Source organism: Mauremys reevesii, linkage group 16, assembly GCF_016161935.1.
Source record: "Mauremys reevesii isolate NIE-2019 linkage group 16, ASM1616193v1, whole genome shotgun sequence".
Lineage (NCBI taxonomy): Eukaryota > Metazoa > Chordata > Testudines > Geoemydidae > Mauremys > Mauremys reevesii.
This window is the reverse complement of record NC_052638.1, coordinates 12,734,892-12,750,655: the sequence shown is the minus strand read 5'-3', so window position 1 is coordinate 12,750,655 and position 15,764 is coordinate 12,734,892. Positions and strand designations below refer to the sequence as shown.

General features: G+C 41.4%; 1 protein-coding gene across 11 annotated transcripts in view; it reads right to left on the bottom strand.

The window, feature by feature from the left end:
* Positions 1-15,764, bottom strand: part of ESRP2 (epithelial splicing regulatory protein 2) — a 67,616-nt gene that overhangs the window by 24,914 nt on the left and 26,938 nt on the right. For all 11 annotated transcript variants that reach the window (XR_005589118.1, XM_039503851.1, XM_039503858.1 and 8 more), the window contains 7 exons: positions 9,237-9,350; positions 6,332-6,446; positions 5,509-5,607; positions 5,319-5,379; positions 3,730-3,840; positions 1,281-1,413; positions 828-870 (listed from right to left, as the gene is read on the bottom strand). Coding sequence is in view for 10 of the 11 variants with exons in the window: in XM_039503851.1 (XP_039359785.1) it covers positions 828-870; positions 1,281-1,413; positions 3,730-3,840; positions 5,319-5,379; positions 5,509-5,607; positions 6,332-6,446; positions 9,237-9,350 (676 nt within the window). In the remaining variant the exon portion in view is untranslated. The remainder of the gene's footprint in view (positions 1-827; positions 871-1,280; positions 1,414-3,729; positions 3,841-5,318; positions 5,380-5,508; positions 5,608-6,331; positions 6,447-9,236; positions 9,351-15,764) is intronic.

Below are 15,764 nucleotides of genomic sequence, written 5' to 3'. Positions count from 1 at the left end.
TAGACCTAGCAACACAAGGTGCATGGACATCTCCTGATAAACTACCAGTTCTGTACAGCCCATGGTACCAGAGACCTGCTCAGGAACCACATCTTGATGTGAAGCTACCCCTAAGTACATTGACTGGTTGCTTAGAGCAACATGAAACCATTCAAGAGCGAGACAGGAGGATTAAATAGCTGGCACCAAGCAACAAAACAACTGACAAGCATGGAGACTTCTCTCCCCTCCCCCCTTCGTGCTCCTGGGTATACTACTCTAAAAGTGCCACATTTTAAAACAAAAGGTGCATGAAAGTATTTCACATAAATCTATTGGCATTAGCGAGAACCAAGAGCTTATACAAGATACAAGGAATCGCCCACAGCAGAAACAACTGAGGTTTCTCTTCTCCCTCTAAGGGTGTGTATACAGCGTCGGGGGTTGGGGGAAAGAGAGAGAGAGAGAGACACACATACACACACACACACAAGCTCTGCTAAAGCTAGAGCACTAAAAATAGCAGTGTAAGTGCGGCAGCAGAGGGGGCAGCTCAGGCTAGCCACCCAACTACAAACCCCGGAAGTTGAGTGGGTTTGTACTTGTGTGACTAGCCTGAGCTGCCACCTGAGCGTCTATGGCCACACTGCTAAGTTTAGTGCACCAGCTCAAGCAGAGCTAGCGCGCGTCTGTCTACTTGTGCTGAGAAGCACCCGGTATTTGACCCTATGAACTTCTGAAGTGCAAAGAGAAAAAGTCACTTATTAGTCCTTTATGTTCTCACCCACCTGAAGAGTAGAAGTAAACATTACACTTTAGTAAATAGGTTTAATCTTAAAATTACTCACCTCCAGCAATCTTTAAAAATTCTTCTCCAGTTGCTTTGTAAACCTAATACCAAGAAAATGGTTATATTTAAACAAACAGAAAAACGTTCAATGATCAGTACTAAATTGAAAAGTAACATTTTCCAGAGCCCTGTAAAACTTCAGAATGTCTCATTTTTTAAACAACCAACAAAAGTAACTTTTAAAACTCAAATGAAGGATAGGATTTCCAGAAACAGCTAGTGAGGGCAGAGGTTCAGCTCCCAGTGACCGTCAATAGGAGTTGGGTGCCTAACTCCCTTAGTCTCCTTTGAATATCCAACCCAAAGTTAGTGAAAGACAATTCCCCTCTAGTTATATAATAAGTCTGTAGAGCACAGTATTGCACTGGGGGATAACCTTCTGCACTAGTTTAAAACTGGCTGCATTCCCAGCATAGTGGGGCTGATATGTTGTCATGCTGTAGTTCTTTACCTCAATGTATCTGCTACCCATGTGATGCTTATGTCTTTCCAATGCCAAATCTCTCTGTTCAGGGTTGACAAATCGCACTAGGGCTTCCCCATTTCGCCTTCCTTGAGCATTCAGGCAAAGGGCAACACCACCTCTGAAAAAGCAAGAACCCAAAGTAAAAGCTAAGATTGAATCATCAATGCCTTATAATACATCATTGACATAATTCCCCACTCTTTTATTCAGCAGGAAAATACAGAGGCCAGGCTTTAAGAAAGTGGAAAAACTTTGAAAGTACAGGCTCTAACAACATTTATTGACCCAAAAATCATTTAAACAAAAACAAAACAAAAAAATGGCTCTGCTATATAATCCACTTCTTTGGTAGATTAGTGAGGCAAGTGTTTTACCACACCATACCATCAATACTTTACAGTGCTTCCCACAGGCAGAAATGCTTGATGTACAGTTAAAAAGTGAAGTAAATTCACAAAGAACTGAAAAGGTGGATTTAGAATTGTAAATTCATATTGGTAACTTAGGAAAAATCTTTGAAAGAATATGGAAGTTAAAAAGCCAAAAAAATTCAAGTTAAACAAATAAACTTGCAAAATTTAGAGAATAATGTATAAATATAGAGTTACGGTACACCCAAACAACTTCAATTCTGATCCTGGTAGCTATAGCCCAGGAACAACCAACCAGAACATTTTAAAATCAACTGACTTGGCCCCCTTCATCTATTTAAAAATAAATAAATAAATAAAAATAAAAACAAAAACTTCACACAACATATTGGGGCAATTACTTTATACTGTTCCCCAAAGCCATGTACTTCTCAATAGAGAAATATTGTTAAACACACAGCTGTGTTATCTATGTATAAGCCTCCGAATAGAAATCTCATGTACTGTAGGGCATTCTAATGACTGCCACAGTGCATTAAATTGTACATTCAATCTCTATTAAACCTCTGTATCAAACTAATACTGTAGGTTTACTACCTTTCATATTCAAACTGTAGAAATAGAATAGGTTTCCCAAATGTAAAAAGATTTCAAAATCTTTAGGAAAACTTATTTAGAGCTTTGTTAACTTATTAATGGAAAAATCACACCTTACAAACTAGGTAAGAGTATACCAACTGGAAGATGAAAGTAAGGAGGTGCTGCAGAACCAAAGAAAAGGTTGTTCTGGGTACCTTGGCTCTGCATTTCTAGACCTTTCCAATTTTTCCCCTTCTTAAATTTTGTTTTAATGTATCACTTCCTGGCGTTCTAGTCTTTATCATCATTAATAAAAAGGTTCAAAATTTTTCTGCCTTCTAACTGATATATATTTACAACCAACTCCCTCATCCAGCTTACTGTGTTTTGTCTGGGAATTTCCCTCACTTTTTCAAATGGAAATATGCTGGTACCCCTGCATAATGAAGTATATATAGTCATCTCTAAATATGTAAATTAGATATCAGTTGGAAGCTATGCTAAATTAGCATATCTGCGAGTTACAATTATACAAACATTTCTTCCAAACAATACTTGTGGGCTTCTGAGCCCATTCTTCTTAAGAGCTAGACTAGAATCCTGAAACATTAGCCCCAAATTAATTCTTCCCCAATTAGCTCATATTAATCTTTGACTGAACCCTGACTACTGCAACTCAGAGCTTGTACCCGTAGTGATAGCAACAAGTGAATTTGTGGTACATGTTCTAATGAAAGAAATCTCCCCTCTTCATTTACTTGTTCAAGAAATGCTTCGTTGGCTTCATAGTTTTATGAGGAGGGTGAAGATGGGTATTTTGGTTAAAGGCTAAAACCTTAAGGAGTCAGAAAACCTAGATCAGTTCCTCACTTTACCACAAGTCCTGTGTGAGGAATAATCTATTTCAGGGGTTGGCAACCTTTCAGAAGTGGTATGCCGAGTCTTCATTTATTCACTCTAATTTAAGATTTCACGTGACAGTAATACATTGTAATGTTTTTAGAAGGTCTGTTTCTATAAGTCTAATATATAACTAAACTATTTTGTATGTAAAGTAAATAAGGTTTTTAAAATGTTTAAGAAGCTTCATTTAAAATTAAATTAAAATGCAGAGCCCCCTGGACCAGTGGCCAGAACCTGGGCAGTGAGAGTGCCATTGAAAATCAGCTCGCGTGCCGCCTTCGGCATGCGTGCCATAGGTTGCCTACCCCATATCTATTTCATCAATGACAAAACCGGACACAGAGGGATTGTGTCTTGCCGAACATGATGGCTGGTAATAGCGCCAAGTTTGTACTAATTAGTGCACACTAGAAAGAACAAATTAGTAAAGGTGGGTCAAAAATCTTTTATTGGAACCTTTCCTGAATTTTGTGAACTGCACGGATGAGGAAGACCACACAGGGTTAGCACTTCCTTTACAAAATAAAGGCTGATGATAAAAACAAAGCAACACAGCATTAGACTGGATGTAGCACTCTTACTTGGCAATATTGAGTCCTTTGAAAAAACGGGCAATATCTTGATCTGAAGACTGCCAAGGCAAACCTCTAGCACGTATTACTGTTTCGCTGTCTACTGCTTCAGATTTACTACTGCAGAAAAAGAGAATAGTAAAATTCAAGGTAATTAATCCAAGTTTTCTTTTACACTATTACTACCAAATTTCATTGTAAGTATTAATTAAGCACATGGATCACAGAGAATGTCTTAAAACCACTGGGATATTTGCTGTTGGGATTTTTCTAATCATTCCCTTTCTTGACTGAAATGAGAAGCAAGCTACTATGAATAATACCTATATAAGACCTTGAAATATGCTGTGAGGCCATCCCATCACTCAAAAAGGTGTTGTATTTTTGTTTTCAATAGCCAAAACGTACAGTAACAAGTCTGCAGGGAATTGAAATAGATTTATGGGATTATTAGAGGTGATTTAGGGTCAACAATCCTTTGGAAGATGGTTTGCACACCATCACTAATGATAAGTTTGATCAAACAGGTTTTAGACAGCAGAACACCTGGTTACTGCAATTTCTTTCAAAAGCAAAACACATTTTAGATCTCCACCTTTTCTCCCCCCAAGCCACAATTTAGAATAGCACAAAGAGACAAAAGCTTAATTCCTCTTAGAGGAAAATGAAGGAATTACATTAATTTAGGAACAGTTTGTCGAGATATAAAGTGAGAGAAAGAGAAAAATAATTTTCAGCAGAGAGAAAGAGAAAAATAATTTCCTGGTCACCTGTGAATTATCCACACCAGATGCTGAATACCCACTCATTAATATACACAGTACACCACACAATAGGGCATTATATGAACCTAAATGCACATTGCTAATGATACCGGCAACTAAAGTGAGAAAGAGCCAAGGTGCAATTTATATCACCGCTAATCAACAACTTTTGTTCAGAAGTTTGAGTGAAAGCAGCAATCCACAGAGGTCAGAGAATCTGTAGGAGATTTCTAAACAGTCTCTGACTGGACAGAAAGTAATCAGCATTTACATATCCCGCAGCTCTCTCTCACTCTTTTTGCCATAAGAGTGCAAAGGCTCCCTTCTACTAAGGTCCCAGAATCCCTCAAATTATCTTCTGTTCCTTACATTAGCTTCAACTGCAGTTTGTAAGACAGTTTGCAATACAGTGTACAATACAATTGCTCCTTTTTACCATCCCTCTGTACTGAAAGAAAGAAAATGGTATACTGCATGACAGATTATATTGGTTTAGTGTGTACAAGATACTATCCCTGTCCATGCTAAAGACAGTTTCTAAATATTTATCTTCTACTGACTAAACGGTTTCAGCTCCACTGATGTTAGTCTTGTCCATCACTAGTGTATATGGACCACCAGCATTTTATGCACTATAACAATTGCACATACTCAGAGCAGGGCTAGATGACAGTGATTAAGATATCAGTGGCAACCGGTCTACACTGGGGCTTCCCAACATTACTACCACCAGTGGGGCTGAACTGGTTAGCAATGATGGAAAATGTTTGCAAAATGTTCCTAGTGTAGCTAAAACCCACATCAGCTAAAAACTGCAGCAACAAAGGCACTTACCAGGGACCTGTTTCATACTTGTATTTCACAGTTTCAGGGTCAGTAAATCTGCAATCTGCAACTAATAAGAGATTAAGTTAAAATATAGTCCTGAACAACAGCTATTTCAGCAGCAGTGAAAATGCCCTTGACAATTTAATAAGATATTTTGCCTCGTCCCAAGAGAATCCCATACAAATATCCCACTTACTGCAGGTTTCAGAAAGCATGCTGAAAATAATAGCCACCATGGTTTTCACTTGCCATACACCAAAGTCCTCCTCTGTTTCATCTGTCTCTAAGCCTATATCTATACAGCGAGTCAAAGAAAATAAAAAGGATTTCACAATCATTTGTCAACAAGTTATAAGGCTTTGCTATTGTCAACACAAAACTGACAATCCAATTAGATCAACTTTAACAGCGACATGTGACCGCTGCATGTGTGTCACTCTGCTCTTAAACTGGTTAATATTCACTTTATTGGTCAACATTCTGAAAACTACTGATAGCTGACATCATCTCAGCCTACGTTTACAAAACTGGGAGTCGTTCCTACTATCCCTGATAAACACACCTGATCTTTTGCTGTATTCATCTGGACCACAAAATTCCTCCCTCAGTGTAAGGTTGGTTTTTTTTTTACATTAGCCTCCCTCTGGTCAGACACTCAGAACTATTACCAACTGCAAGTACTAATGTACTTGGACATGTATCTTCAGGTGCTCAGTTCTAGAGAAGATCATTTTACTCAAGTGCTAGATAAGCATTTTCTTATAAGGCGAAGTTTGTGTCAATATCTCAAAGAATTAAAAAACCCTGTAAGTGTACCGAACTCATTCTAAATCTCATTACTAGACAGAAGACTAAATGTGAAAAAAATATGTTAACAGCTGAAGATTGCAACACTATCTTCATTCAGCTCTATATAGAGAGATGAATTTTTAAAACCAGCTTCCAATTAATTTAGTGGGATGAAAACTATAAACAATTGCACGGAGAATTATGGTTTAGAAGTGACATCAAAAGGATACACTCTGCCATGGATTTGATAGTTTGATCCTTCACGGGGGCTGAATTGGGGTAGCACGTGTGAAACTCCTTGCGTAGATCATAAAATGAATAAAAGCAGTCTGACAGCAGGAAGTTCTACAAGGAAGGAAGGGAGAAAGTAAATTAACATTATGAATGTCACATCCCAGCAAAGGACAATTAGGGTTTTTTGGGGTTGAACAAGGACCTTACCTGGCCACAGTTTATCATAAATTTTTATTTTATACCAGATCTACTCTTTCCCTCTCTGATTATAGCCCTGCAATTTAATTCTCTTATCACCAACTTCTAATAGTTGGTGTCACTGACTGCAAGGATATACGCTCCTAGAGTAGCAAATCAGGATAGCTTCCCAGATGTAAGTCCATGCAAAACAGTTACTAGTTTTAAAAACTGAGTGGTGCTGTTATATTAAGGTTTCCATTTAGGATATTGTATCTTTTTCTTCTGTGCTCTTGCCAAAAGCAAGAGGACTCCAAAAGCTAAGCACCACAGGTTAAAATGTTAAAAAAAAAAAATTAAGAAAAGAAAAAGGAAAATTGTAATAGTATAGAAAATACTTTCCAATCACTTTGTCCAATATAGGATAAAACAGATTTCTGGAAATAAGTGCTGCATTAAACATTATTCCTCCCTTCCTACAAATAAACAAGCTAAGTGGACAGGTGGTAATCCAGGTCTATTTCAGCAGTCTCTTTCTCTGCTAGTGCTTTGTGAAGTTTGATTTTAATCCAAGCAAAATAGCACTCACCTTTGTTAGGATTGAATCATTAAGGAAAGTCATGAGAACCCTATTGCAGTGGTCACCAAACTTTTTTGATCACGCACCCCATCAGTAAAAATTTTTTGAGCATGCACCCCCTGCTCCTGGCCGAACTGTCAAAGCAAAAAGCTGCTCGGACTCCCGGCCAAACCTCCAGGGGCGGGGGAGGGAGGGGAGCAGCAGCGCTGCTCTGGCGGCGCTCCTCCTGCTGCGCACCCCACTTTGGAGACCACTGCCCTATGGAGAAGTTACAAAAGCCAGGGTCTGAGGGTTGTAAAGAGGTTTTAATAATGTTTGAAGATGATGCAAAAATATGTTGGGGAGCGGGGAGGGAAGAAACCTCACAACTGAGTGAGGCCCATCCCTCAATCTGGTAGGAACAGTTGTTCTGTCTCCAGAATTTTGCGGGGAGGGAGACAGAAATAGGTAGAAGGGATGAAGAGTCCTTTTAATCTACTGCCTTTCCATATTTTTTCTGCTTTTACACTCCACGCCTTTGGCGCCCCATTATTATAGCCACCATCCTCCCAGCCAAGAAGCAGACTCTTCCTAGAGTCAGTCAACGCCACTATTTTCTTAGCTACAGGGGCCACCAATAGAATCATAGAATCATAAAAATACCCTCCTTAGCCAAGTGAACCCTGCCCCATGCTTCGGAGGGAAGAAAAAACTCCAGGGCCTAGCCAATCTTCCCCTGGGAAAATTCCTTCCCCCCCCCCAAATATGGCGGCTGAACCCCCCGCGAGCATGCGGCAGACTCTCTCTCCCCCTCTCTCTGGAAAAGGGTTACATCATACCAGGCATAATTGACCTATTGACTAAGCCCCCGTTATCCTCATACCATCCCCTTCCTTCACCCCACCCCACTGTTCCAGTTCCAGTATTCTGTGAACCTGTTCAACTCCCCTGGTTCTAAGCCCTGAGCCTAATTTTCTGACTGACAGTTTATATCCGTCGCCTCGTCGTTAGCATTAGCACTGAGCTGAAATAATTCTTCCTTCCCCTCCTCCTATTCTCTATGATATAGTATATATGTAATCATCCTCTCTCATCCTTCTTTTGGTCTCAAAACAAAAAAAAAGCTCTAAGCTCCTCTCATACGAAAAAAGTTCCTTCCTCCATTCATTCCTCTATTTCCTTCTTCTTCTTTGTTCTAGTTTGAATTCATCCTTCTTAAACAAAAAGACAAAAACCACACAATAACACACCAAATGTGGTCTCACTCACTTATATATATATAACGGGGACTAGCACCTCCCCTTCCCTACTAGAAATAACTACTAATGCCACCCAAGACCGCAGCTTTTTTTTTTAACCACACACATTGCCTACTCATATAGTCATCTTGATCATCAACCAGGACCTAGGTCCTCCTCTCCTCTCTCTCTTTCCAACTGGTGCCCCCCCAGCTTATAATAACTAAAGTTCTTAGACATCCCTAAATGCATAACCTTACACTTCTCACTATTGAATTTCATCCTGTTACTAATACTCCCAGTTACAAGGTCATCCAAATCTCTCCTGAGAGAATATCGATCTCTTTCGAATTTGACAATACCCCCACTTGGTGTCATCCCGCAAACTTTATCAGCCCACTCTACTCTTGGTTCCAAATGATTGAAAAATCGGAAAAAAAACCCAAACTTGAGGAACTGAGGAACCTCCCCCCTAACCCTCCACCCCCCCCCTTCCCCCCCTTCCCTACCCCCTCTCCCCTTTTCCTTATCCTTATCCACACCTCTTTTTTTTTTTCATCGATCTCCATTTTTTCCATAATTTCTTAATTTTTTACCGTATCAAACGCCTTACTGAAAATCCAGATATATGAGATCCACCGCATTTCCCTTGTCTAAAAATCTCTTCTACTCTCTCAAAGAAGGAGTGGTTTTGGTTTGATCTACCTCCTTAAAAATCATCCATGCTGTAATCTATCCCAGTTGCCATCGGCCTCATGCTCCGGAACCATTCTCTCTTTTAAGATTTTTTCCATGACTTTACTGAAACATCTTACTTCCCGGAATAGCATTGTGTCTCTCAGGGGTATGAGTAACATGCAGGATATTTTCTTTGTTGATTTGAAATAGAGGACTGTCTTTCTTCCACACCAAGCTCTGCTCTCATACCTTTTTGGATGCTTCTGGGTGGAGGACCTGCCGAATGAGCAACTGGCCATCTGTGCAGAGTGTGTAAGAGCTTCTTCCCAATAACTTCAAATCACTGGAGATCAGCTGGCTAAACTAAAAATAAAGTGGTAAAGTTCATTTTTATTGATGGTTCAGCTTGTCAGTCCATCTTACTGCTTTATAAATTTTATTTACCAAATGTATTTCCAAAGATAAAAAGGAAATTAAACACAATGATAATCTTTGAAAGATCACAACTGATAGAAGAGAATGGGGCTCCCGTTATCTGAAGGGCAGACAGACAGCTATTAGGCAATTACAGGACAGAGATTTATACCACAAGGACAAATCCCGCCCTAAAACCAGAAAGCAGGCATTTCAGCAGGAGTTAAAATTGTTGGAAGCTGTCATTGTAACAGTAGGGTTCAAACATTTGGACTCCTTACTATCAGTTTTCTGTTGAAAGCAAGAGAATATTAGACCAAGCACAACACTGATTTTGCAACACCACTTCTAGAACTAAACTGGACCCAAGTTTTATTTTGTTTTTAAGCTTAATCAAAAAAAACCCCAAGAGCTAGGATGCTACTCTTTAGGGTTTATTGGTATTTTAACAACTGCATGCTAATCAAAACCAAACAAATTGAGGTCTGATGTCTTGAGTAATGAATTTGTAAGAGTCTATGCAAAGGCAAAAGAATGTTAGTGATATGGTACAGTAAACATTAACACAAAGCTATCCCATCTTTTCAGGCTAACAGTGTTGAGCCTCACTAGGAAAAGGATTGTTTGCCCCTAATTTCTGGATTGTTAAACTGTTATTTTCCATCCTTGTACATAAATTTCTATCCTTTTGATCAATCTATATCAGTGCTAGAGGCCTTGATATAGGGATTACCATAACTAACAAGCTATTTACTGATTTGATAAGCAGAGATAATTTTCAAGGGGACAAACATAATTAGTTTAAATTGCCCCCCCATGCATACATTCTTGCAGGGAGGGGGTTGCATTGTACCACAAACAAAACAATAATTAATAGCATGATTCAGCATCCACACGTTTCTTTCAGTAATGGCTTTTCCTTGCAGTTTGCTTTTTAGAATAGTGGTTATCTTTGCACTATTGCTGCACCTATTCATTTAGACAAGCATACATGGCACTATACAGATCCACAATCTGCCTCTGCTCTTCAGCCGTTACAGCTTAAAGGCTTGATTCTGCAGCTATCACACAAGCAATTAGTCACATGAGATCAACGAGGTGACCAAGTGTTGTAGCATCAGGCTTTAAGACGCAACAAGGAGAGACAAGCCCAGAGGATATGAGTGGTTAAGGCAGAGTACTTTTTGTAGCACCCTCATTAGGTCCGATTTTTGGTAATAAACTTTTTTTTTTAAATGTTTTAATTAATTTGAGACAGGTGAGCTTTGCAGCAATGTTGAAAGTGAACTGGAAGGAAGGGGCAGGTTGTTAATATAAAGGTGTTCCAGATTAACATGAGGGCTACTTCTGTGCACAGATTAGAGGTTCAGGTTTGAATGGGTGCAACTTCCATCAGTTTCTATGAGCGTTTCACCAGCTTATGTCAGGGCTGAATTTTGCTCTATATATGTCGGGATGTGTTGCCAAGAGACTATCAGAAAAAAGAGAGAGACAGACACTTCTCCTCTGAGTGCCCAGCACAGGGCAAAGTCAGAGCCACTGAGCCTTATTGAAGAAAGGGGTAATAGGGTTACCATATTTCAGGTTTCCGAAAAGAGGACACTGTGGGGAATGGGGAGCTGGAGGAGAGGTACAGTTAGGGGAGGTAAAGGGGGTACCTGCAGTGGGGTTACTCACTGGAGGTGGGGGGCAGTGTCAGTGCCACTCACTGTCACAGTGGTAGGGGGGCTGGCGCAAGCCCAGGATACAGTGACAGCTGTCAATCAGTGCTTCCCTGCGGGACCCCCTCCCCAAGGCTGGGAGCCTGCAGCTGTAGCTGCAGGTGAATGGACCAATCCAGCTGCCGATGCAGGGGAGGGAACGATCAGGAAGCCAACCAATTGGGGCTATTTCTGGAGCTGCAGCCTTTGCTCTGCAAAAACCCTGGACATTTCCTGTTATTTGAAAAATCCACCCACAGAGAGGATGGCGGCTCAAGAGAGAGGCAATATCCTGGAAAACGCAAATGAATGGTAACCCTAACTGGTATGAGTCAGCCACAGGAAAAGCTTTTCATCCCCCATGCTGGCTTTCATAGTCTTCCTCTCCCCCAGGTCTCACCGGCTTTTTTCCAGAGGCTGCTGCTGCAGAGCACCTCTCCTAATCCACACATCTCCTCTGGGGAAGGAATAGGAGGGACACAGGAAGAGGAGTTTGTGGAAGCCTCTAGTAATAACTAAAGTGGGCTGCGTCCTGGGAGGAAGGAAGGAGACAAGTCTGCAAACATTCCTTTCCCTCATTTCCTTCCCCTTGCAGGCGCTCTAGGCAGGCAGGCCTGCACCCTTCCCAGTCTCCTCTCAGTTCGCCCCTACTCTCCAGCAGACTCAAGATTCCAGTATTCTGCCCTGTCCAAGTCTCTCTTGCACAGATGGATCATTAGAGGCAAAGGAAGAAGATTAAGTACTTCCACATACCCATAAACTATGCAATGGCAGGTTCCTAGCAAAGCAGCCAGGTCACTAATGATGCTTTTCTCCCTCCTAGCACTTCTCTCATCCAGGATACATTCGTGCTCATTACTATAGTATCTAGGCACCATGTGGAGATGGCATCCGGGAACTCAAAATTGACTCTTTAATCCCTTTCATTAAAACAAAACAAAAAAAAATAATCACACCAATCCAACTGGGGGATTGAGTTTGAAGGGGATTTGGTTCTCATGCCAAAAAAAGTACACGTTTCCATCCTTGACATGCTACTTTGACCTAAAATTGCTACTTCAGCAAGATAGCTGCCACAGTAGTAGCCTCAAATTACTTACCTTTCATGCACGCATACTACTGAAACGAGCAAAATGATAAACTTCCTCCCCTTTAACAAACAAATACGACCGGAGATGCTGTACTCTTCTACAGTTTGTTTTATAGGTGTGTAGCATGGCACAGCGAACATTTGATTCATTCTGTGACCACAGAAAGAGATCCAGGGGTAAGAGTTCATTGGGGCAAAAGCTACTGTAGCACAGAAGGCACGTACATGCAACATATGGTCTTGAGAAGACAAACTCTGTGCTTCAAGACTAATCTGAATCCCCTCCCAAAATATGAACTGATCTGCTTAGTAAGATTCTGTCTAGCAAACTGCACAGAATCTCTCAGCCTGCGAAACCTACTCAAGTCAACAAACATAATTGTCTCATGAACTGTCACAACTGTTTTGAGGCATGTATCTTTGTGCCACGGTCTACAAAGGCTATTCAGCATCAATACCCAGATTTTCATTCCCACCCGGCACATTATCTATCTTAAGCATTTACTAATCCATGGCAACCACTGGACACTGCAGTTTAAAGGTTTTAGGGCCAGCGTTTCAGACATTTTCCATGTGCAAGTACATCTCTTAGTACCACAATTTACACACAAACCAAGTTATTTAGTTTTTTTTAATAGCAATGCCCAAAGGCCCAAGTAAAGATCAGGGTTCCATTTTGTTAGGTGTTGCGCGTGCACACACACACACACACACACACGAAGACACGGTCCTGTGAAAATGCATGTACTGAGCTCACTTTGCTTGCCACAATGGTAACTGCACAAGCAAATTGTATGCAAAATTTGCACACATTTTGAACAAGGAATTACAACTGGCCTGAAGATTCTAAAAACTCTGCCCTGCCCTTCCCTTCCCCACTCCCAATATTCACTGGTGTTCAGTTGAATTCCACATTCAGGTAGGGCTGAATGAAATTTACGCCAGGAAAGAAATGAACCAAAGGTTCTGTCACATTTTGCACCAATAGCACAGTCTCACTATCCATTAAAGCAATCAAATCAACAAAAGGTTAACCAGTTAAAAGGTTATGTTACAAAAGCAGGTTTTGTTTTTTTTTCCAAATGAAACTTCCACCAAAAAACATTTCATTTGACAAAAGGGAAAAAATTATTTTGAAAAACAATTTCCAATTTCTTTTGAGGAAAAAAAATTACTCCCTCTTCCCCTCCAAGGAAAATCAATCAATCAATAAAATAAAATAAAAAGGTGGAGGAACTGTTTAAGATTAAGTTAGTCTAGATCTGTAAATCTTAGTCTGCATAGCCTTATAGACCTAGTATAACATAGAGAGCATGAGTTGTAGAAGTGTCACTCATCTTCAAGAAGAGAAGAAGTTCAGATCATTCACTGAAGCTCATGCTGCAGAAACGTCTGTTCTCTCATAAGGTGCCACAGGATTCTTTGTTGCTGTTTAAGATTAGAAAGTGAAAAAAGATCTCACCCCCACCCCCACACTTTTGCAGTATAAAAAAAAAAAGAGGGAAAAAGGATGAGAAGGTAAGTTTGGGAAAGATACTGTTAGATTTCTCACTTTTTCCCCTTTTCCCATGAAGGTTGGGGGCAAAGAGTAAAAAAAGGTAAGTGTTGCTTTTCTCCACACACACTGGAGGGGGGGCGGGAGCAAAGGGTAAATGTTACTGTCTTTCAATTTTCATATTTAAAAAAAAAAATGTGAAAGAGAGAACATTTCCGCCCACACCCATCACTATTTTTTTCTTCATAGGAACAAAATAGAAATAACTCTCTCACAATAAAAACAACCACCGCCACCATCACCACAAGAAGTAAAAAAAAATGTAAAATAAAATTTTCAAAATTAAAGATTTTTCATTGTAAAAAGTGATATTTCTTCATTGTAAAATTTCAAACAAAATAAACATTTTCTTTTGAAGAAGTTTGCACAATAGTCCCTCTGTCTACCCTCATACACGCACAAAAATTTAACCGGGCTCAGAAGGATGGTCTTCTCCTAAAATATTTAGCCTGCCGTTTAAGAATTCGTGTTCAGAGCAGATGAGAGTCAAAGGTCTGAAGAACATGAAACAACACAGCAGGTTATTGTTTAAGGAAGACTTTCAGCCACTGCATAAAACCCAGAGATTAAGATCTAAGAGTGCTCAAAATACCTCAACTGCAATATAAACACCAGCAAGACAAGCAAATTCCAGAGGGGTGGAAGCCCCTCAGAGGTGCAGCTCTGGAGACTGCCACATCCACAGCCCAGAAGCAAAGAGCCTCCCTGTAATAATGGAAAGTGGGGAGCTGTCTGTTTTTTCATTAGATGCAGCGCCTTACTGTTTTGCTGTAGCTATTTTCTGTGATAGATACAATAAAAGGCGAACAAATATTTGCACAAAAAAAGGGGGAGGACTAGAAATAGCTGTAGGGTTTAACTACAGATTCTCAATGAAAGGACACCAACAATGAGCTTTGTTCCTGATGCTTCCGAAGATGCACAGAGTCCATACAAAAGAAGTGCAAGCAGGAGATATTTTAAATCTAATGGAGAGTTGGTGAAGGAGACAGATGCAGGACAGCGATTTCATGTGGCAGGAGCCTTAAAGGAGAAGGGTCTCTGACTAAGAATGAGGAGTGGTTAATATAGAGTGACAGCTGAGCCCAATACTAGATGAGCAGACGGGATACGGGAGGGAGTAGAGGCGGTATTTGCAAAATGGGTTGAACCAAATCCGTGGAGAGTTGTTTTTCTAAAACAATTACAGGGTGTTTACACTGCACCTTTATAAACATTAACAGTGACATTTAGTGTCGCAGCACCAGTGTGTACTGCTAGAGATATGTTGATAAAATCACCCACCCTAATTAACAGAGCAGGAGTGGATTTACCATGCAACAAACCATGTGGTGGCCCAACGACAGGGGGACCCCCAAAATGCAGGACAAATCTCTTCTGACAATCTGCCCCTGAGTCCCGGCCAGCGGCACAGCAGGGCTCAGGCAGGCAGGCTGGCTGCATGCCATGGCCGGTGGCCCCACGCCGCTCCCAGAAGCGGCCAGCTGCTGGCATGTCTCTGCATGACCCTGGTGAGAGGGAGGTGGCTCTGCGTGCTGCCCCCCACCCTGGGCAGCGCACGGAGACCTGCTGCCACCCACGCCACAAGAGGTGCACAGAGATGTGCCAGCAGCAGGGCTAAGGCAGCTCTCTGCCTGCTCTGCCTCCCTCCACACCGCGCTGCTCCAGGAAGTGGCCAGCATGTTCCTGTGGCCCCGGGGAGGGGGTGTCATCTCTCCATGCGCTGCCCCTGCCCTGAGCACCGACTTCACAGCTCCCATTGGCCAGGAATTGCAGCCAATGGGAGCTGCGGGGGCAGCGCCTGCAGGCAGCAGCACATGGAGACCTCCTGGCACCTCCGGCCTAGGAACTGCTGCCGGGGGTGATGCTGTGTGCCAGTTGCTTTGGGAGCTGCATCGCCCGAAGTAAGTGCCAGCCCCTGCACCCCATCCCACACTCCAGCCTCCTGCCCCAGCCCAGAGCCCGCACCCAGCAACCAAACTCCCTCCCAGAGCCTGACCCCCATGCCCTTTCCTGCA